General features: G+C 42.5%; 1 protein-coding gene across 6 annotated transcripts in view; it reads right to left on the bottom strand.

Moving 5' to 3' along the window:
• Nucleotides 1-20,631, bottom strand: part of LOC135221814 (transmembrane protein 11, mitochondrial-like) — a 133,885-nt gene extending 113,254 nt beyond the window's left edge. Inside the window, exons 1-2 of one of the 6 annotated variants that reach the window (XM_064259703.1) lie at nt 20,606-20,631; nt 7,318-7,495 (exon numbers count right to left, since the gene is read on the bottom strand). In XM_064259703.1, coding sequence (XP_064115773.1) covers nt 7,318-7,421 — 104 coding nt within the window. In that variant the 5' untranslated portion in view covers nt 7,422-7,495; nt 20,606-20,631. The other 5 variants (XM_064259699.1, XM_064259701.1, XM_064259700.1 and 2 more) reach the window with 5 other exon arrangements.
• Between the last annotated feature and the right edge of the window lie 2,289 nt (nt 20,632-22,920).

The raw sequence follows: 22,920 nt of genomic DNA, 5'->3' as shown, positions 1-22,920 counted from the left end.
TCAGCGCATTTCGACGCTGAAAAATGGATATTGTTATGATACAATAAAGTTTTCATACATACTTACCTGGCAGATATATACATAGCTCCGTCGTCCCCGACAGAAATTCAAATTTCGCGGCACTCGCTACAGGTAGGTCAGGTGATCTACCACCCTGCTCGGGTGGCAGGACTAGGAACTATTCCCGTTTTCTAATCAGATTCTCTCTTCACCTGTCTCCTGCGGGTGGGGAGGTCTGGGGGGTCTTCCAATTGTATAGATATTTGCCAGTGGGTAAGTATGTATGAAACTTTATTGTATCATAACAATATCATTTTCATACATTCAACTTACCTGTCAGATATATACATAGCTGATTGACACCCCCTTGGTGGAGGGCAAGAGACAGCTAACTAACTGACTAGACAGGTAAACAACATATGTTGTAGGTATAAATAAACCTTAGTCCTACCTTATTAGATGGAAGACTTCGTGGCGACTGCCCAGGAGTCTGCTTCATCTCAAGAGCCTTAGCGAGATAGTGATCTGTGGCCAAGAGTTCTTGTGGATCTGTCGATGGGGTCTCTTCCACTTACTCGACAGAACCTAACTGGCGTTTGTCAATGGGAGCACATCCCCGTTATATGACAACACGCCTTTATTTAAGGAGCACACAACCAATCCCGATCACCCGATCCTAACCCGTGTTAGTTCTAAGATTGCCCAGAGTTATCCCCAAACTCTTAGCAAACAACCACAAACTCGAAACTCATACATACAAAAATAAAAATTTGTACCCTCTAATAGTCAGCTGTCACTCCGATTTCCAAATGAAGCGAAGTGAAGGCCGCTCGTGCGACAACTGACACTCCCATGCACCGGAAACACGAGAACACATCCGACAAGAGGGTTACGTACACAATTTAGGATCGGTGCTCTCTCCTTTACCCAGAACCGTCTGTGCTGACACAACGGACCTAAAGAAAAACATTTCTCATACGTAACTCGCACGTCTTTTAAATAATGAGATGCAAACACGGAGTTTGCATCTCCAATAAGTTGCGTCCAAAATGTTTTGAGTGACATATTTCTTTGGAACGCCACAGAGGTTGCGATTGCCCTAACTTCGTGGGCTCTCACTCTTAAAAGATTCAAAGAATCATCTGGGACAATTCTTATGAGCTTCCATAATAACAACTTCTAACAAAGAAGGCTAAGGCGTTCTTGGACATTGCTCTCTTGGGGTCTTTACTGAGCACCAAAGACCTTTTTGCGAACCCCCCAACTGCTTCTTCCTGTCCAGAGAAAATTTTAGAGCTCTAACTGGGCAAAGGGATCTTTCTGCCTCTCTGCCCACCAAACTAGAAAGTCCTTTCACTTCGAAGCTCCTGGGCCAGGATTCGAAGGGTTTTCGTTTTTGGCAAGAGAGAGAGACTGAAATGAACAAATTGCAGAGTCTCCTTTGAAGCCAACTCTTGATTCAAGGGCGTGCAACTCACTGACCCTTTTTGCCGTTTGCAAGAGACATCAGAAACAAACACTTTCTAGTGATATTACGAAAAGAAGCAGTGTGTAGTGGTTCGAATTCTTCTGAGGATAGAAATTTAAGAACCACATCTAAGTTCCAGCTTGGAACCTTAGGTTCAAGTGACTTTGATATTTCGAAGGAACGAATGAGGTCGTTGCAAATCCTTATCATTCGTTAGATCTAATCCCTTGTTTCTAAAGACTGCTGACAGCATACTCTGTACCCCTTAATATCGGTACAGAGAGATGCGACTTTCTCTAAGAAACAGAAGGAAATCCGCAATTTCGGTCACAGAGGTACTGGAAGAGGACAGCTTCTTCGACCTGCACCAGCTTCTGAAAACTTCCCACTTCGATTGGTACACTCGCCTAGTAGATGATCTGCGGGGCTCTAGCAATTGCGCTTGCTGCCTGGCGAGAAACACCCTCTCGCTCTGACAAGTCTTTCTGATAGTCCGAAAGGCAGTCAGAGCAAGACGGGTAGATTTTGATGGTACCTCTCGAAGTGGGGTGTTTGAGCAGATCTATTCTGTTTGGAAGAGATCTGGGGAAGTCCACTGTCCACTCCATCACCTCTGTGAACCAAATTTGAGCTGGCCAATACGGAGCAATCAGAGTCATTTTGGTTCCTTCGGATGCCACGAATTTTCTGACTACTTCCCCCAGTATCTTGAACGGGGGAAAAAGCGTAAAGTCTATCCCTGACCAGTCCAGGAGGGAAGGCGTCTGTTGCATAAGCCGGGGATCTTCCACCAGGGCACAAAATGTGTCTATCCTTTTGGAGAGGAATGTGGCGAAAAGATCTATTGAGGCTTCCCCCAAAGGAGCCAAAGGCTCTGACAGACTTCTGAGTGGAGTGTCCATTCTGTGGGAAGGACCTGGAACCTCCTGCTCAGTCTATCCGCTCTCACATTCTCTCCCCTTGGACAAACCTCGTTAGAAGAACTACCTTCCTTTGGTTCGCCCAAATCAACAGATCTCTTGCCAGCTCGTACAGAGCGAAAGAGTGCGTCCCCTCCTTGTTTCTTGACATAAGCAGAGCTGTCGTATTGTCTGAGTTTATCTGTACGACCTTGCTCTGACTATGTGTTCGAAGCTCTTTAGCGGCAAGGTGAATTGCTAAAAGCTCCTTGCAATTATGTGCCATGACACCTGTTCTGCCGACCAGGTGCCTGACACTTCTTTGATCCCAATGTTGCACCCCAGCCCGACTCCGAGGCGACTGAGAACAATGTCAGGCTTGGGTTCCGTACTTGCAGGGACACTCCTTTGTTTTCTTTTAAGGGAATCAACCACCACTTTAAATGTATTTTTTATTTCCTCCGAGATTGGAAAACGTGTCCGAGAGCTGTCCTGTCTTCCAACTCCAACTTCTTCTCAGGAAGAACTGAAGCGGACGAAGATGTAGTCTCCTAGGAGAAAGAACTGTTCGAGCGAGGAAAGGGTCCCCAGAAGGCTCAGCCACCTTCCCTCGCTGAAGTGCGCTCTTTCCCTAAGAAGTTCGATACTGTGGCACAGCCTTTCTTTATTCTCTCTTGAGAGGAAAAACTCGAAACCCGAGAATCCATCTGAATCCCCAGATAAACCACGTTCTGGCTGGGGATCATCTGAGGACTTCTCGAGGTTCACGATCAATCCCAATGATTTTGTCAATTCCAGTGTTGTTGACAGGTCCTCCAAAACACTGCTTTTGAGACCTGGCTCTGATGAGCCAGTCGTCCAGGTACAGGGAGACGTTTATCCCTTTCAAAATGTAAATGTCTTGCTACATTTTTCATCACGTCCGTGAAGACTTGAGGAGCCGTGGAAGGCCGAAACACAGGGCCCTGAATTGATAGATTCTTCCCTCGAACATAAATCGAAGGTACTTCCTCGACGAATGGAGGATCGGGATGTGGAAATATGCGTTCCTGAAGGTCTAGGGACGCCTCCATCCAATCTCCTTGCCGCAGTGCTGCAAGACTGAAGCAGACGTTTCCATGCTGAACTTCTGTTGTTCTACGAATTTGTTCAGCGCACTTACATCCAGTACCGGTCTCCATCCCCCCGAGGCTTTTGCTACAAGAAAACAAGCGATCGTAAAACCCCGGGGAGCTGCAATCCAGCACTAGCTCTATTGCTCTTTTGTCCCACATCTGTTCCACCATTTGACGAAGAGTATCCATCAGAACAGGTCCCTGTATCTGGCGGACAATTCCCTCGGTGATGTTTGTCAAGGAGGAATGTCCTTTAAATGGGATGAGATAACCCTTCTTGATGATCGACATCGTCCAAGGATTTCACTCCTATGCGTTCCAGGCTTTCGCAAAGGAATATAACCTGGCTCCTATCAGGGTCTGGAGGACAGAATTCTCACTTTCCTTTCTTAAAAGGGACGGAAGGAAAGACCTGCCCCTCTTTTCGGTTGACTTCCTTCTGGCGATAGATCTAGCTGGAAGGCCTCCTCGAAAGGGCTGCTGCTGAGCTGGACGAGCCACTTACTTTTCCTCACTGGCCACAGGCCTATTTTTCCTTGAGGATTGTCTAAGGAGATCCTGGGTGGCCTTTTCAGTCAGAGAATGCCGAATATCCTTCACCAACTGCGAGGTGGGAAAAAGGTGTTCTGAGGCGCAAACAATAAGGCGGCTCTTTGCGAAGGAGAGACGGCCTTCGTGAGGAAAGCACTGTGAACCGACTCTTCTTAAAAACTCCTGCACCAAAGAGGGAGCATACTTCAGCCGATCCATCCTGAACAGCCTTATCAATGCATGTGAGGATGCTATTTAGGGTTTCTGGGTCCAGTTGTTCCGTTTTCATGAGATTTCTTGGCCAGAACCCCAAGGGACAATCTAAGAAGTTAAAAACTTCTAAAGTTGTGAAAAAGCCCTTTGAGGAGGTGTGTCCGTTTCCGAAAGCCCCCATGTTACTTTTGCTGCATTCAAGGCGTGTCTTCTCGATGAATCTACTAAACTCGAGAAGTCTGACTCAGCTGAAACGGACAAGGCCAATCCCATATTTTCTCCCGTTTCGTACCAAATGCCTCTCCTCCCTGTAAGTTTAGCGGGAGGCATACAAAAGACCGTCCTTCCTAACTCCTTCTTCTTCTTGAACCAGGAGTCAAGAGATTGAAGCGCCCTCCTCATAGATATAGCAGGCTTCATTTTTAGGAAAGAGGAAGACTTGTGTGTTTTCGTGCTCGAGAACAGAGAGCGTGGAGAAGGAGGAGCGGCTGGCGTTAACGAGTCTCCAAATTCTTCAAGAGAAGGGACGAAAGAACTTTGTAATTAGAAGATCCTTCCTTCATTTCATCCTCCGAGGCATCTTCTGGGTTCATAGGCTCGGAAGGAGAAGGCTCCCTTCTTTCTTCTGTTTCTTCCCTTACTCTCTTTCTTCTGAAGAAGCACTCCTAATTGAAGAGGGGCTAAGAGTTACACTCTCTTTGCTAAAAGATTGACGCGGTTGGATGACTCAGGCTCTTCATACAAGGAAAAAATGCGCCTGGTGTACAGCAGGAGTATTCTCGCCTGGCAGGAGTAACGTGTTGGAATACTCCTGGCGCTTGGCAGGCGCAGCGCGCCTCGAATACTCCTGGCTTCTAGTAGGCGCATCATTGTTCCTTAAACCGAATACTACTGCGGCCTGGGTAGGAGTATTAAGGTTCAGAACTACTCCTGTCGGGCGCCTGGGAGGGAGTATAAGGTTCTGGAATTACTCCTGGGCCCTGGCCTGGGAGGAGTATTAAGTTCAAGAATACTCCTGGCCGGCCTTAGGGAGGAGTTATCGAGGTCCGAAGACTCCTGGCGCCTGGCAGGAGTACGTCGCTCCAAATACTCCTGATCCTTGGAATGCGTCTGGATGTTTAGTAGGAGTATTGATCCCGGTAGGCGCTTTATTTCCGTTTAACAAAGCGCTCTACTCCTAACAGGATCTTCCTCTTCAATTAACTCTTGGCGCTTGGTTGAAGATCTTGAATGTTGTACTGCATACTCTGGCTCTTTGCGCCTACTCGGAGCCTGGCTCCTGGTTGGAGCCGCACTCTTGACAGGAGTAACTTCCTTTCTTACTTCTCTCCTGTCTAACGCATTGCTCCCCCCAGAGATGGCCGCTTGTGCGACAACTCCCCTGAAGGGTGCGTCGCGCCCGACAGGAGATCGGTATTTAGATCTTTTAATAGGAAGCCTATCATCCTTCTTACGAGTAGGCTCCTTATATAGAGCTCCTACTAACGAGGCTAATTGTTCTTGCATATTCATTAAAATTTTCCTGGTTGAGGAATCTTTCGAATCAGGAGAGGGAGATCTGGAAGGCGCTCTAGGATCTCTTCCAGACCCAGAGTCTGAATGTATTCTAGCCTTCTTTATTACCGAAGGCGCTCCTTCTTCAGAGAAGCGCTCGGGACTAGAATTGAGTTCATGTTCTTTCATACTCCTCTCAGCGGACGGGAAAGTTTCGACTCCTTCCATCCTCTTCTCGGAGAGGGCGAACTAGAAGACGAAAAGCACTCTCGAAGGACGCTTTTCCTATACGGTCCTTGGCAGTTTGTGATATGATCGATTCTGCCGAAGGGACGCCTGATCGTTGGGGTATTCTCCACAACCCCGTACGGCTTTCGACTTTCCTTCTCCTCCGGGCCAGGGAGCTTGGAAGAGGTCTAGGCCTGGGAGCGTCGCAGAGACGACCAGACGCCCCCTCCACTACACTGGGGACACTAATATCACTAGCGAAACCACATTCACTTTCCTTACCTTCCAATGCTGCCATTTTTTCCTGCATTTTCTGAAGGGAAGCTCTGAGTTCCGCTATTTCCGAAGCAGAACTAGAGGGATTAGCAATTTGTGAACGGGCTGAAACAGAATGGGCATGATTATCAGAGGAAGAAGCTACAGAACTAGACAGTAAATCATGAGATGTAGACATTCTGCGGGTTTATAAGCTGCCTTCCTCTCTCTATCTTTCTCTAACTTCTTCAAGTAAGAAGTTAGATTCTTCCACTATTGTGCACAAATTTCTCACACTCGTTACACGTATTCTCAATCGAGCATTCAACCATTCTACAACCACTACAAGTAGTATGAGGATCTACCGAAGCTTTCGGAATCCTCACCTTACAGCCCTCATTCACACACACTCTGAAAACTAACACTAGAGTCAGACATATTCACGAATTCCAAAAACCAAGTCCAAAAAACAGTCCACGATAGCGAATGCCAAACAACGATCCAAGTACGTCACCAAATATCAGCGAGAGATGATCAAAAGCGTTGCGAAAAACGAATTCTAGTCAGGAGGAAGTAACAACAATGTTGATACCACCGGCGACAGAGAGAATCTGATTAGAAAACGGGAATAGTTCCTAGTCCTGCCACCCAGAGCAGGGCGGTAGATCACCTGACCTACCTGTAGCGAGTGCCGCGAAATTTGAATTTCTGTCGGGGACGACGGAGTCGATAGCTATGTATATATCTGACAGGTAAGTTGAATGTATGAAATCAACTATTTTCAGCACTAGGCAAGTGCCATAAAACTGGAACACTGATAACTGAGGTTACCAATAACCAGGGACTGAACTAGGGGGCCATTCAATGCTGAAAAGGAAATTGAGAATAGGTAGGTTTAAAAGCTGTAACAGGAGGAAAACCTTGCAGTTGCACATGAAATAATAGTTAGGAGAGGGTGGGTAGTAAGATGGAAGAAAGATTATATGCATGGAGGTACAGTAAAAGAATGAAATGGGCTGCAGCTAGGGGCCAAAGGGATGCTGCAAAAAAGCATTAATGATGCCTACAGTTCACATATATTTATGAAACCAAAAGTTTTAGACAGTGTACTAACAAGTTACGATAAGTTGGGTTAACCTTGGACCCACCAGCATAGCCTATCTGGTTCTTACGACACCAGGGGCTGCGCCAAACTGGGCCTCTGGAAACCAAAATCATGCCATTCCAAAAGTGGCCTTTTTAGTGGCCACCTGTGGTTCGTAGAGAGGCATTGTTCTAACACCAAGGTCAGCCTGTAATAAAATATAATCTTTAAAAATAATTTAAAAAATTTCATAAAAACCCATTAATAATTATAATTCGCCTAATTTTATGGTTAGCAAAAACCAGATACTTCACTCCTAGTTCAAGAGATAATAACAGTTAGTCAGCAACCTTGCAAATAATAATCTCCAGAAGATTTAATTGTTTCAGTCTCAAAGCTGTCTGAGGTATGAGCTAAAAGGTAAGGAATGTAGACTGTACTATTATAATTTTTGTTTTGTACAATAAAAAAAAAAATACCTTCCTAAAATTTACATTAATTACATTACCAACCCTTCATGTGTTGTACTACTTATAATTAGCCTGAGATAGCATTTGCATTGAAGAATTGAGCCATTACACACTAAATACTACTTTAACTGATTAAGAATTGTATGATCCGTTTGAGAGCTGGGACTGGGATAAGCAATTGAGCCCATTACTCAAAATGGAAAAGCAATCTATGTCATGGGGTTGAAGCATGAAAACTGAAGTAACTAAGATGTTTTATTCTATACAATTGAGGAATCATCAAAGTGATTAATGTAGCTGAAGACAGTACTAATCTTAAAAAGTCTCACTACATTTTGCTATATGCCGTAATAGGTAATAACGTGAGGGACTTAGGTGATGATGACAATAAAATTTTGCAAACACGAACTTTAACTGAAGCAGAGGTCACTTGCCTTGTTGTTACCATGGACCTAATGAAATGAATCTAACCACTATCCATAAGATAAAAGCTTGCGAACATTATTTGGAGCACCCAAGTAAACTGCCATTAAAACCAAACTGACATCAATACATACTTCTTAAATAAAAAAGAAGACTATGGTTGTTAGCCTGGTAAAAAATTTACCACTGCTTGGCAAAAAAAAAAAAAAAAAAAAAAAAAAAAAAAAAAGACAAATTCTTAATCAATTTGTATTTTTTTCATAGCTAACAAAACCTTTGGTCTTTAAAAAATAGGATAGATATTCTTAGCGCCAGCTGAAAACCGATTGCCAAGTGCCAGGAGTTTTAACCTTAACCGACTGGTTTGTAACCCCTTAGTTAAGGTTCCTGAGAAAGGAAAAGTTGTTGTGTGTGCTTTTAAAGATATGAAAAAAACACAGATGAATTACAGGTTTCAACCTGTCAGACTTAAACAAAGTTAGTGAAATAGTGTAAATCAATGTAGTATAGGCCTAAATGGTGGGCATCCTTGCAACTATAGAACTGTCCAGTGCATAAAAAGTTTAGTTTGGTATGAACGATTTACCTGATAGTCAGGTTAAATTAGAGGAGTATTCCAATACTGTACTTTAACCTGCTGTACACATGGTGTTTAAACCAAATTGAATTGAATATAGAATTTAGGCCAAAGGCCAAGCACTGGGACCTATCAGGTCATCAGCGCTGAAACAGAAATGATATTTATATAATAAAATTAGATTTTGTATATACCCTTACCCCGTAATTATATAGCTAAGAGCAGAAAGCTAGCTATATAATTCGGGTAAGTCACATATAAAAAAATTGACAGTAAAAGGTTTGAAAGTTTTGTAACAGGAGGAAAGCCTAGCAGTTGCACTATGAATTAATTGTTAGGATAGGGGATGAGTAAGACGGAAAAAAGTGAATGTGAAAGGAGGTGCAATACAAGGAACAAAAATAGGTGCAGCTAGGGGCTGAAGGCACGATACAAAGAACTTTAAGTAATCCTACAGTGCACAGCATGAGTACACTGACAACACTAACCCACCCTACGGGATGGTTCCAAATAAGTCTTGGCACAGGTCCAGGTATGCAAATGTCTTATCCTACATAGCATGGAACCATGCCCTTGGTTACTTTTTGCTAATTTTTACCTTTGGGTATGAGTGAAATAATCAATTTTTCATTTGGTGTATTGTTTTATTTGACACAATTAATGCAATTTTTACTTTGTCCACTGTTATTTGGCATTTACACAATTGAATTGTCTAAAATTCTAAACAAGCACAAGGTTATGGTATATAAACTGTATGCTTGATGATATTTTCCTCTTGAAATGGTAGAAGATGTCACTAATAAAATTGATGCAATAATGAAAGATAAAGAAATGGGAGTAAGCAAAGAAATTAAAACTTAGGAAGACAAAAACTGAGTGTATGCTATTTGGATCTGATAGTGCACTACGAGAATATACACACTTCAAAGAATATCTATTGGTGCACATCCTATAAACACTGTGGCAGCAATGAACTTAAGAATATTACTGATAATATTGTTCATGAAAAACCAAACTGCATATTGTAAAAACCTGTAACTATCATATTAGAAACATTGCATTTATTACAAAATATTTAAATGAAGATACTCTGAAAAATGACATTGTTATGATACAATAAAGTTTCATACATACTTACCTGGCAGATATACATAGCTATAGACTCCGTCGTTCCCGACAGAATTTCAAATTTCGCGGCACTCGCTACAGTAGGTCAGGTGATCTACCGCCCCTGCTCTGGGTGGCAGGAACTAGGAATATTCCCGTTTTCTAATCAGATTCTCTCTTTCACCTGTCTCCTGCGGGGAGGCTGGGTGGTCTTTTCAAATTGTAATTATCTGCCAGTAAGTATGTATGAAACTTTATTGTATCATAACAATGTCATTTTCATACATTCAACTTACCTGTCAGATATATACATAGCTGATTGACACCCTTTGGTGGAGGGCAAGAGACAGCTCAACTAACGACTAGACATGTAAACAACATATGTTGTCGGTATAAATAAACCTTAGTTCCTACCTTCTTAGATGGAAGACTTCGTGGCATACTGCCCAGGAGTCTGCTTCATCTCAAGAGCCTTAGCGAGATAGTGATCTGTGGCCAAGAGTTCTTGTGGATCTGTCGATGGGGTCTCTTCCACTTACTCGACAGAACCTAACTGGCGTTTGTCAATGGGAGCACCTCCGCTTATATGACAACACGCATTTATTTAAGGAGCACACAACCAATCCCGATCACCCGATCCTAACCCGTGTTAGTTCTAAGATTGCCTAGAGTTATCCCAAAACTCTTAGCAAACAAACCACAAACTCGAAACTCATACATACAAAAATAACAAATTTTTTTGTACCCTCTAATAGTCAGATGTCACTCGATTTTCAAATGAAGCGAAGTGAAGGCCGCTTGTGCGACAACTGACACTCCATACACCGAAAACACGAGAACACATCCGACAAGAGGGTTACGTACACAATTTAAGGATTGGTGCTTTCTTCCTTTACCCAAAACCGTCTGTGGGCTGACACAAAACGGACCTAAAGAAAAAACATTTTTATCCTACGTCAACTCGCACAGTCTTTTAAATAATGGGTATGCAAACACGCGTTGCATCTACAATGAGTTGCGATCCAAAATGTTCTGAGTGACATATTTCTTTGGAACGCCACAGAGGTTTGCGATGCCCTAACTTCGTGGGCTCTCACTCTTAACAAAAGATTAAAAGAATCATCTGGACAATTCTTATGAGCTTCTGTGATAACACTTCTAACAAAGAAGGCTAAGGCGTTCTTGGACATTGCTCTCTTGGGGTCTTTCACTGAGCACCAAAGACCTTTTTGCGAACCCCCAACTGCTTCTTCCGTCCAGATAAAATTTAGAGCTCTAACTGGGCAAAGGGATCTTTCTGCCTCTCTGCCCACCAAACTAGAAAGTCCTTTCACTTCGAAGCTCCTGGGCCCAGGATTCGAAGGGGTTCATTTTTGGCAAGAAAAAGGGGACTGAAATGAACAAATTGCAGAGTCTCCTTTGAAGCCAACTCTTGATTCAAGGGCGTGCAACTCACTGACTCTTTTTGCCGTTGCAAGAGACATCAGAAACAAACACCTTTCTAGTGATGTTACGAAACGAAGCAGTGTGAAGTGGTTCGAATTCCTCTGATGATAGAAATTTAAGAACCACATCTAAGTTCCAGCTTGGAACCTTAGGTTCAAGTGATTTGATGTTTCGAAGGAACGAATGAGGTCGTGCAAATCCTTATCATTCGTTAGAGCTAATCCCCTGTTTCTAAAGACTGCTGAAAGCATACTCCTGTACCCCTTAATAGTCGGTACCGAGAGATGCGACTTTTGTCTAAGAAACAGAAGGAAATCTGCAATTTCTTGGTCACAGAGGTACTGGAAGAGGACAGCTTCTTCGACCTACACCAGTTTCTGAAAACTTCCACTTCGATTGGTACACTCGCCTAGTAGATGATCTGCGGGCTCTAGCAATTGCGTTTTGCTGCTGAGAGACCTCTCGCTCTGACAAGTCTTTCGATAGTCGAAAGGCAGTCAGAGCAAGAGCGGGTAGATTTTGATGGTACCTCTCGAAGTGGGGTTGTTTGAGCAGATCTATTCTGTTTGGAAGAGATCTGGGGAAGTCCACCGTCCATTCCATCACCTCTGTGAACCAAATTTGAGCTGGCAATACGGAGCAATCAGAGTCATCTTGGTTCCTTCGGATGCCACGAATTTTCTGACTACTTCCCCCAGTATCTTGAACGGGGGAAAAGCGTAAACGTCTATCCTGACCAGTCCAGGAGAAAGGCGTCTGTTGCATAAGCCCGGGGATCCTCCACCAGGGCACAAAATGTTTCTACCTCTTGGAGAGGAATGTGGCGAAAAGATCTATTTGAGGCTCCCCCAAAGGAGCCAAAGGCTCTGACAGACTTCTGAGTGGGTGTCCATTCTGTGGGAAGGACCTGGAACCTCCTGCTCAATCTGTCCGCTCACATTCCTCTCCCCATTGAGACAAAACCTTGTTAGAAGAACTACCTTCCTTTGGTTCGCCCAAATCAGTAGATCTCTTGCCAGCTCGTACAGAGCAAAGAGTGCGTCCCTCCTTGTTTCTTGACATAAGCCAGAGCTGTCGTATTGTCTGAATTTATCTGTACGACTTGCCTCTGACTATGTGTTCGAAGCTCTTTAGCGCCAGGTGAATTGCTAGAGCTCCTGCAATTTATGTGCCATGACACCTGTTCCGCCGACCAGGTGCCTGACACTTCTTTGGATCCCAATGTTGCCCCCCAGCCCGACTCCGAGGCGTCTGAAAACAATGTCAGGCTTGGGTTCCGTACTTGCAGGGACACTCCTTTGTTTTCCTTTAACGGAATCAACCACCACTTCAAATGATTTTTATTTCTTCCGAGATTGGAAACGTGTCCGAGAGCTGACCTGTCTTCCAACTCCAACTTCTTTCTTAGGAAGAACTGAAGCGGTCGAAGATGTAATCTTCCTAGGAGAAAGAAACTGTTCGAGCGAGGAAAGGGTTCCCAGAAGGCTCAGCCATTCCCTCGCTGAAGTGCGCTCTTTCCCTAGAAAGTTCGATACTGTGGCACAGCCTTTCTTTATTCTCTCTTGAGATGGAAAAACTCGAAAACCCCCCCGAGAATCCATCTGAATCCCCAGATAAACCACGTTCTGGCTGGGGATCATCTGAGACTTCTCGAGGTTCACGATCAATCCCAATGATTTTGTCAATTCCAGTGTTGTTGACAGGTCCTCCAAACACTGCTTTTGCGACCTGGCTCTGATGAGCCATCGTCCAGTACAGATAGACGTTTATCCCTTTCAAATGTAAAGTGTCTTGCTACATTTTTCATCACGTCTGTGAAGACTTGAGGAGCCGTGGACAGACCGAAACACAGGGCCCTGAACTGATAGATTCTTCCTTCGAACATAAAATCGAAGGTACTTCCTCGACGAATGGTGGATCGGGATGTGGAAGTATGCGTCCTGAAGGTCTAGGACGCCATCCAATCCCCTTGCCGCAGTGCTGCAAGGACTGAAGCAGACGTTTCCATGCTGAACTTCTGTTGTTCGACGAATTTGTTCAGCGCACTTACGTCCAGTACCGGTCTCCATCCCCCCGAGCTTTGCTACAAGAAACAAGCGATTGTAAAACCCCGGGGAGTTGACAATCCAGCACTAGCTCTATTGCTCTTTTGTCCCACATCTGTTCCACCATCTGACGAAGAGTATCCATCAGAACAGGGTCCCTGTATCTGGCGGCGGACAATTCCCTCGGTGATGATTGTCAAGGGAGGAATGTCCTTGAATGGGATGCGATACCCCTTCTTGATAATCGACATCGTCCAAGGATTCGCTCCTATGTCTTCCCAGGCTTTCGCAAAAGAATGTAGCCTGGCTCCTACGGGTGTCTGGAGGACAGAATTCTCACTTCCCTTTCTTAAAGGGACGGAAGGAAGACCTGCCCCTCTTTTCGGTTGACTTCCTTCTGGCGATCGATCTAGTTGGAAGACCTCCTCGAAAGGGCTGTTGCTGAGCTGGGCGAGCCACTTTCTTTCCTCACTAGCCACAGGCCTATTCTTCCTTGAGGATTGTCTAAGGAGATCCTGGGTGGCCTTTTCAGTTAGAGAATGCGCGATATCCTTCACCAACTGCGAGGGAAAAAGGTGTTCAGAGAGAGGCGCAAACAATAAGGCGGCTCTCTGCGAAGGAGAGACAGCCTTCGTGAGGAAAGCACTGTGAACCGCCCTCTTCTTTAAAACTCCTGCACCAAAGAGGGAGCATACCTCAGCCGATCCATCCTGAACAGCCTTATCAATGCAGGCGAGGATGCTATTTAGGGTTTCTGGGTCGAGTTGTTCCTTTTCCTGAGATTTCTTGGCCAGAACCCCAAGGGACCAATCTAAGAAGTTAAAAACGTTCTAAAGTGTGAAAAAGTCCCTTGAGGAGGTGGTCCGTTTCCGAAAGCCCCCCATGTTACCTTCGCTGCATTCAAGGCGTGCCTTCTCGACGAATCCACCAAACTCGAGAAGTCTGATTCAGCTGAAACGGACAGAGACAATCCATATTCTCTCACCGTTTCGTTACCAAATGCCTTCATCCTCCTGTAAGTTTAGCGGGAGGCATACAAAAGACCGTCCTTCCGAACTCTTCTTCTTCTTTTTGAACCAGGAGTCAAGAGATTGAGAGCCCTCCTCATAGATATAGCAGGCTTCATTTTAAGGAAAGAGGAAGACTTGTGTGTTTTCGTGCTCGAAAAACCAGAGACGTGGAGAAGGGGGAGCAGCTGGCGTCAAAGAGTCTCCATAATTCCTCCAATTAGAAGGGACGTAAAGAACTTTTATAATTAGAAGATCCTTCCTTCATTTCGTCCTCCGAGGCATCTTCTGGGTTGATAGGCTCGGAAGGAGAAGGCTCCCTCTTCTTCTGACTCTTCTCTTACTCTCTTACGAGTGTCAGGCTCTTCATACGAGGAATGCGCCTGGGGTACAGCAGGAGTATCTCGCCTGGGAGGAGTAAGTGTTTGGAATACTCATGGCGCTTGGCAGGCGCAGAGCGCCTCGAATACTCCTGGCTTCTAGTAGGCGCATTTTGTTCAGAATACTCCTGGCGCGTGGTAGGAGTATTAAGCTCAGAATACTCCTGGCGCCTGGGAGGAGTATAAGTTCGGAATACTCCTGGCGCCGTGGGAGGAGTATTAAGTCCAGAGTACTCCTGGCGCCTGGAGGAGTATAAGGCTTCGGAATACTCCTGGCGCCTTGGAGGAGTATTCAGTTTCAGAATACTCTGGCGCCTGGGAGGAGTATCTAGGCCCGACGACTCCTGGCGCCTGGTAGGAGCACGTCGTTCCAAATACTCCTGATCCTTAGAATGCGTCTGATGTTTATTAGGAGTATTGATTCCGGTAGGCGCTTTCCGTCTCACAAGCGCTCTACTCCTAAACAGGATCTTCCTCTTCAGCTAACTCTTGGCGCTTGATTGAAGATCTTGAATGTTGGTACTGGCTCGTTGCGCCTACTCGGAGCCTGGCTTCTGGTTGGCGCCCTACTCTTGACAGGAGAACTTCCTTTCTTACTTCTCTCCTGTCTAACGCATTGCGGTTCCTCCCATAGATGGCCGCTTGTGCGACAACTCCCTGAAGGGTGCGTCGCGCCCGACAGGAGATCGGTATTTAGATCTTTTAATAGGAAGCCTATCATCCTTCTTACGAGTAGGCTCCTTATAATGAGTTCCTACTAACGAGGCTAATTGCTCTTGCATATTCATCAATATTCTCCTGGTTGAGGAGTCTTTCGAACCAGGAGAGGGAGATCTGGAATGGCGCTCTAGGATCACCCTTCCCAGGGACCCAGAGTCTTGAATGTATTCTCGCCTTCTTAATTACCGAAGGCGCTCCTTCTTCAGAGAAGCGTTCGGGACTCGAATTGAGTTCATGCTCTTTCATACTCCTCTTCAGCGGACGGGAAAGTTTCGACTCCTTCCATCCTCTTCTCGAGAACGGCGAACTAGACGAAGAAAAGCACTCTCGAAGGACGCTTTTCCCTATAGCAGGTCCTTGGCATTATTTGATATGGCGCCCCGATTCTGCCGAAGGGACGCCTGATCGTTGGGGATTCTCCACAACCCACGTTACGGCTTTCGACATTCCTTCTCCTCGGGCCAGGGAGCTTGGAAGAGGTCTAGGCCTGGGAGCGTCGCAGAGACGACCAGACGCCCCCTCCACTACACTGGGGACACTAATATCACTAGCGAAACCACATTCACTTTCCTTACCTTCCAATGCTGCGACCTTTTCCTGCATTTTCTGAAGGGAAGCTCTAAGTTCTGCTATTTCCGAAGGCAGAACTAGAGGGATTAGCAATTTGTGAACGGGCTGAAACAGAATGGGCATGATTATCAGAGGAAGAAGCTACAGAACTAGATAGTAAATCATGAGAAGCAGACATTCTGCGGGTTTTATAAGCCGCCTTCCTCTCTCTATCTTTCTCTAACTTCTTCAAGTAAGAAGTTAGATTCTTCCACTCTTGTGCACTCAATTTCTTTCACACTCGTCACACGTATTCTCATCGAGCATTCAGCCATTCTACACCCTCTACAAGTAGTGTGAGGATCTACCGAAGCTTTCGGAATCCTCACCTTACAGCCCTCATTCACACACACTCTGAAACTAACACTAGAGTCAGACATATTCAGAATTCCAAAAACCAAGTCCAAAAAACAGTCACGATAGCGAATGCCAAACAACGATCCAAGTACGTCACCAAAATTATCAGCGAGGAGATGATCAAAAGCTTTGCGAAAAACGAATTCTAGTCAGGAGGAAGTAACAACAATGTTGATACCGCCGGCGACAGAGAGAATCTGATTAGAAAACGGGAATAGTTCCTAGTCCTGCCACCCAGAGCAGGGCGGTAGATCACCTGACCTACCTGTAGCGAGTGCCGCGAAATTTGAAATTCTGTCGGGAACGACGGAGTCTATAGCTATGTATATATCTGACAGGTAAGTTGAATGTATGAAACACCAATTTTTAACCAAATACTTTCGAGGCTTGCCTATTGCCGTGGTCTCCCAGTCTTTAAAACACTAAAATATGGTGAACCAACATATCTGAGAAAACACTTAAGTTTCTTTAGACCTGAAATTAATATTGTGATCAGACATGTAAGTGAAGCACATAAGCTATTTGTACCTAGAACAAATTGTAAGTCAAGTCAAGTTGGAGAGAGCATTTGAACACTGTACACCAAGAATAGGGGGAAACACCGCCTTGGATCCATCATCATCGGGTGGATCAGCCTTATTCACTCAATATTTAATTGGTGAAACAAAAATACAATTACATCATCTTTAAGCATACCATTCAAACGATTGAAGTTTCGTCAACATAATCTGATACGTACTATATGAAAGCGCATACTAACTAACATAGGCATGTGAAGTCTTCGTGAAATATGTTTTCAAGGCAGTTTTTAATCCAATATGGCGTCGACCAGCTGAGGTGCCATTCGTAACCAGCATGGATCTCACGTCCTTCCAGCGTCATTTGAACAATATTAGCATATATATGAAATTTTTACTGATCTTACTCAAGATTGCAGTTGTAAATCAGCACAATAAAACAAAACAACGTTGCTATATTAGTGAAAGTACGAAACTCTTATTCCGGGGTCGTGGTTTGAACCGAAATCATTTTAGCTTGTAATCAATGGTTTTATCCTTACTGCCCATCACAACTGAAACTCACAGTGCTTATTTGATTGTAATTTTACACATTTTGGTCTTAATTCACTCCAAATTGCACTTGAACTACGTTGCTGTTCCTGGTTCCTAAGCGCTCACTTCACAAACACAGTTGCGAGCAGCACACGACTACACTGTTTATGAGGTGCAAAGCTTTATTTCCTTAACTGTTTACCTTACTCATATTTTGTTTAACTTTACTTTGTTACTTCAAAATGTTTATTTTAATTTATGTCTATTATCCCTTTTTTGCAACCAAATTAACCCGAAAAATTACAGATGCTTCTAAAGTAGAGACAAGCAGACGACGGCAAAATTTCATCATTGCCTGTTTCCATGAATTCTAGTTGTCATAGTAATGCAATAATGAGAAAATGCTCTAAAATGTATAGATACTACAAACAGATACGCTAATTTCACTTTTTTCCCCTGTTTTGTGTAAGTCTTATACCCAGTTTGGAAGATGAACACATACCAACTGCAACAACTGATGAACAATAGAAGAGCGCAAACAATGCCGTAGGTTACTGTTTACAGCAAAACTGTTGATATTTGAGTCAGGAATCTAGTTACTTTTTCAACAGCGAATATTTTCAAATTAATAATCATGAATATGTAAAAAAATTTATGCAATTCAAGACCTTATACTGCTGTTTAACTATTTATTTAAATAATTATCTAGTTCACACTTCTTTCTACCAAAAAAAATCGTAGTTTCCTTGGATCTGCTAGGCGGTTAGTGTCACTGTTGACGATCGTTGTGAAGAAAGTGCCCCAGCGTCTATGGGTACAAGTGGTGTGCAAAGTTAGCACATGGAATTCAAAGTTTATTGACACCAAGACTCCCCAAACATCGAGATGGCGTCAATCTTCTACATTTTTGGTGTTTTACGCAAAAATTTCAAAAGCGTCCTAGAGGTATAGTTTGCACTGCATTGATTGGCTAGACATTCATTAACCTTGGTTTAATCTTAAAATATGACCGTAATTTCTAACTTTCCAGAAAACTACTCGAACGGATAGTAGAGGTCTCAAGCCATTGCTCTCACCACCGATGAATCGTGACTGATGCCCATTCCTGGTGTCAGGACGTGTTAAAGTACTTTTTCGGAGGGTGGATTCACACGTGGTGAAAACTGGATCAGCTACTCCAGTCGGTTGTTTCCCCCGAACAACAAAATACAGCCATAAGTGAAGATCATAGATGAAGAAAGCAAACTTTCAGGAGCTACGATACTGACGTGAAACCACTAGAAGACAATTATAGAATATAAGAAGCACCTTTTTTTGAAAACACACTACAAGGACCTGCCATAGGATGAGGGAAACATGCCTGTGGAAGCTATACATATCAAAGTGAAGCACATTGAATATAATTTTCCTCTGTTTGAATGTGTGTTCTGAATGTTTCCGATATTCTTTCAGTTTGCAAATCAGTACTTTTAGGGCTATTATACCCTACCCTTAGGCTAGGTACTAGTACCTATATCCAGCAATTCAAGGGACTACAATGGGAGCTGTGTTCTTGGTTGAGTTAACATACTATACTACAGTACAATGACATAAATGGATCTTCATCCAAATGACAGTTCTCATTCAGATTTGGGTAATGTTAAGGAATGTTTATAAAATTATAAAATAGTAATATCATGCACTACCTAAACTAATACTAACAACATTGTATACCTTAAGTTAGGTTAGGTTAGGTTGGTTTGGTCATTTGAGAATGAAAGTTATAGGAAGTCCGAAACGTGTGTTCAAAGCCCCACCCAATTTCTAAACATATAAAAATGGCATTTTTAAGTCCAAAATGCGACAATGGTAAGAGTAAAATACTAATTGTACCTGAAAAACTTGTCAAGCCAAAATAAAATTAGCGATCTACCCCATCCTAAAAATTGGTGGTTCTCGCTGAAGGCTAAGCATAACAAACACAAGCACGTGATTTTCTGCAATGGATGCAATGAAATTATCGCAATTGATGATGATCCTAGCCTAAATCACAAATTATCTACTAAAATGCCAGTGAACGGACACTTTCCTTAAACCTTTCTTCAAACAACACTTTCCATTAGCCTTGCATAACAGCCTACAGGTTAGGTAATATGCCTACCGAAGATTTCGGAAAAGAATAAAAGAAATAAAAAGGTAAAAATCGTTCAAAGCAGCAAAACTGTCTTTTTACGTCTCGCCTAAAACTTACACCGCTCCTGAAGATGTTATGCACTTGGCGTATTATGTTCATGAAGTCTGGCGATTCTCTCAAGACTACGACGTCTGACAGAACAGAAGTAGATAGACTAGGCTAAGTAATGGCTTGGCCGAAGGTCAATCTAAAGTTAAGGCGTCACGAAGACTGTCTCATAATGACAGTCCACTATATTTACCTTAACCAATACGTAACAACAGGGGCACCAGAGCTACAACGTGGGAGCCTTCATTAAAATAAAACACATTATAGTGTAAAATATCTTTAAATACCTACAATATCGTAGTACCTGTATTTTTGCCTCGCAATCTCTTGAGAAGGGGAGGCCTTACCTGGAATGACACTTGTAGTAAGTAATTTTTTTAACTTAAAGTATCGACTTTATTTTTCACGTGAAAAGGAAGTCGCCCGGAAAGTGTTGTGTAATGTATAGTTTTGTTTTGATAGCCTGAAAATGGTTGTTATAAATAATATATATATATAATATATCTATATATATATATATATATATATATATATGTGTGTGTGTGTGTGTGTGTGTGTGTGTGTGTGTGTGTGTAAATATACCATGTATCAATATATAGATATATATATATATATATATATATATATATATATATATATATATATATATATATATATATAGCGAAGTTGAGGGTGGGCTCTATCAATCCAATAAACAGCAATTTGGTGTGAAGGGGAAGGACAATTCTTCATTCCTTTCAAAGTTTATCTAGCTGCGGCGTTTCAAGACGTTTAGTCCCATTTTCAAAGCATACAATAAAAGAAACATACATTAAAAAAACAGACTCGGAATAAAATGAAAGAATAAAAAGTTTTTTACATACAACATAAAATCTTCAGTACAATAAAAAGGAAGAGAGTTTACCAAATGGTGCTGAGGGCACAGACCGAGTTCGGGCGAGGATCAGCTTCGACTTAAATCACGAGAGGTATAGAAGTGTTGAGGTAGTCTGAGTATTTAGGTTGAGGGACAAGCTGTTTAATAAAAGCGATTCCAAAATTGCCAGTTGTTTTGGTCGTTAGGAGTTCGGCCTATGATTTTAAAATCCTTGTAACTGATATCGAATTTACATATTTTGCATGTTCACGTATGCAAGAGAATTCTGAATTTGATAATTCAACACCAGTTCGATAAACTCACGCCTCGATGAGAATCCAATCTTACTTTTAACAACCTGCGGGTGGATCCGACATATTTCCCCAGGTTACATCTGGGGCAATTAAATAGGTAAATGACTCCCGAGGTCATCAGAGGGTGAAGGGTCTCTTTGTATTTGAAAAATGATCTTATGGACATTGGATTTCAAGGTATTAGCTTTAGGTCAATTGCTGGTAAAAAACTATCTATTATCTGCCGTAATTCTCTATAGAAATTTTTATCATGAATGAGAGGGATGCTTGCATATAGTAGTAATTTAGGTACTGTGGGTATTTCACATTTTGGATGGAAAATACTATTCAGATATTTGTAAAAATGTTTGTGAAACAATCTGGATGGAAAGCAGTTGTCAATAAAGTACTGATGGAGGTAAAGTATTTCATTATGGAAATTGTGCCAATCAGATGTTATGCTGAAAGCCCTGTGGAAGAGGGTTGATAAGGAATTTAGTTTAAAATTATAAAAACAATTACTATAAAAATTAGAACCCAGGCCTTTCCTAGATGTAATGGTTTTTAGACACGATGATCATTTTAATACTACGATTTTTAGAACGAAAACTTTCACTGGCCTGGGTTCTAATTTTGTAATTTCAATTATTAATGTAACTGTTCTCCATAGGATCATACTTAATTCAGCTCGTTGCGAGTTCACAAACTAAGCAGTTCTCACTTTCATTTAATGAACTGAATATAGAAAGCTCGTTCAGCTAACCTTGTCGACTAATGGCTGAGTGCAGTTTTTCTCTGCTAAAACTCATGAAAAATAACGAGATTTAGTCAAAATTAGGCATCATCTGTCTCATGCACTCCTGACAAGCTATAGAACGCGATCAAGTTTTGGTCGTTTCAACCAGAGGCGCCCCACTCCAGTCTCCATCCCCAAACACAACACACACACACACACACACACACACACATACACCTTGGAGTGCATCTTACTATTACTGTTATAATTTCAAAGGCTAGGGGCAAAACCAAGTGTCTGGAGGAGGGACAAGCTATAGTGTCCCTAAATGAGGGCCCTGATTTGTGATGGAATGCATGTAGAGCCTTTTAAGGAAGGAATTATTTTAATTTACATTCGGGGTCCTAGGGGATGCCTTTCGTTACGGTGCAAAGGCCTTCAGCTCTCTAACAAAAGCGACCTGAGTAAATTTAAAAACAATTGATATTCCTCCTATTCACTAGTGATTTCAAATTGACCGTAAGAATAAAATAACCGTCAAGTATATACATGTTGCAGGGTCCTTCGACATTTTCCTTTTTCACAAACTTTTTTATGACAAGAATGAATTTCCTTTTTACTTTGCCAGAACAAAGAACCTTTATAACAATCTTTGTTGCTTATCTGAAGTACCTTAATGTACACTTTAATTCAGTCCCACCAATTCAAATACCTCTTATCTTAGAGATTATCAGTCATGATAAAACTGACTGTTTTCATTTTTATAACTGAAACTGTAGTGTTTACAGTGTTTACCTTCGTAGTTCAATCAAATGTCGTTTTTTTCATACCATACTTCAGCATCAGTCCTTTTCAGTTCTCTGAATTCTCTTTATTCAGTATTCATGGTATTTTTTTCCGATCAATTCCTTGTTGGGTTCTTGGATTTGTTTCAGTTCTATTCTAATTTCTGCTTAAGTGTTGATTTATTTTTTCGTTTCTTCTTCAGTTACTCATTTCTTTACCGTTTCGTTTTCATTGAATGATGTTATGACCCGAGATACAAAAAAATTTAACGCCAATTTTTAAAATTAATAGGCTGCCAGCGATAGCTTCGAAGCTTCAAAGCAAAAGGAGACATGACTATATCAAAGAGATACGAAACGAAACTAAAGGAAGTGGAAATGGATCCAGGGAAGATAAATGTACTGAAAACAAAACAAAAGCAAGATTAATGGAAATGAAATTCGAAATCATTACTGTTCAGAGCACAGAGAAACTCACTCACATCCCCATTATTACCTTTCAACCAGGAAGAACAAATTGATGTTATCAACAACAAAAGAAGTTATCCA

Source organism: Macrobrachium nipponense, chromosome 3 (assembly GCF_015104395.2).
Source record: "Macrobrachium nipponense isolate FS-2020 chromosome 3, ASM1510439v2, whole genome shotgun sequence".
Classification (NCBI taxonomy): Eukaryota; Metazoa; Arthropoda; class Malacostraca; order Decapoda; family Palaemonidae; genus Macrobrachium; species Macrobrachium nipponense.
The sequence above is the reverse complement of the archived record's forward strand: the minus strand, read 5'-3'. Positions and strand labels throughout refer to the sequence as shown.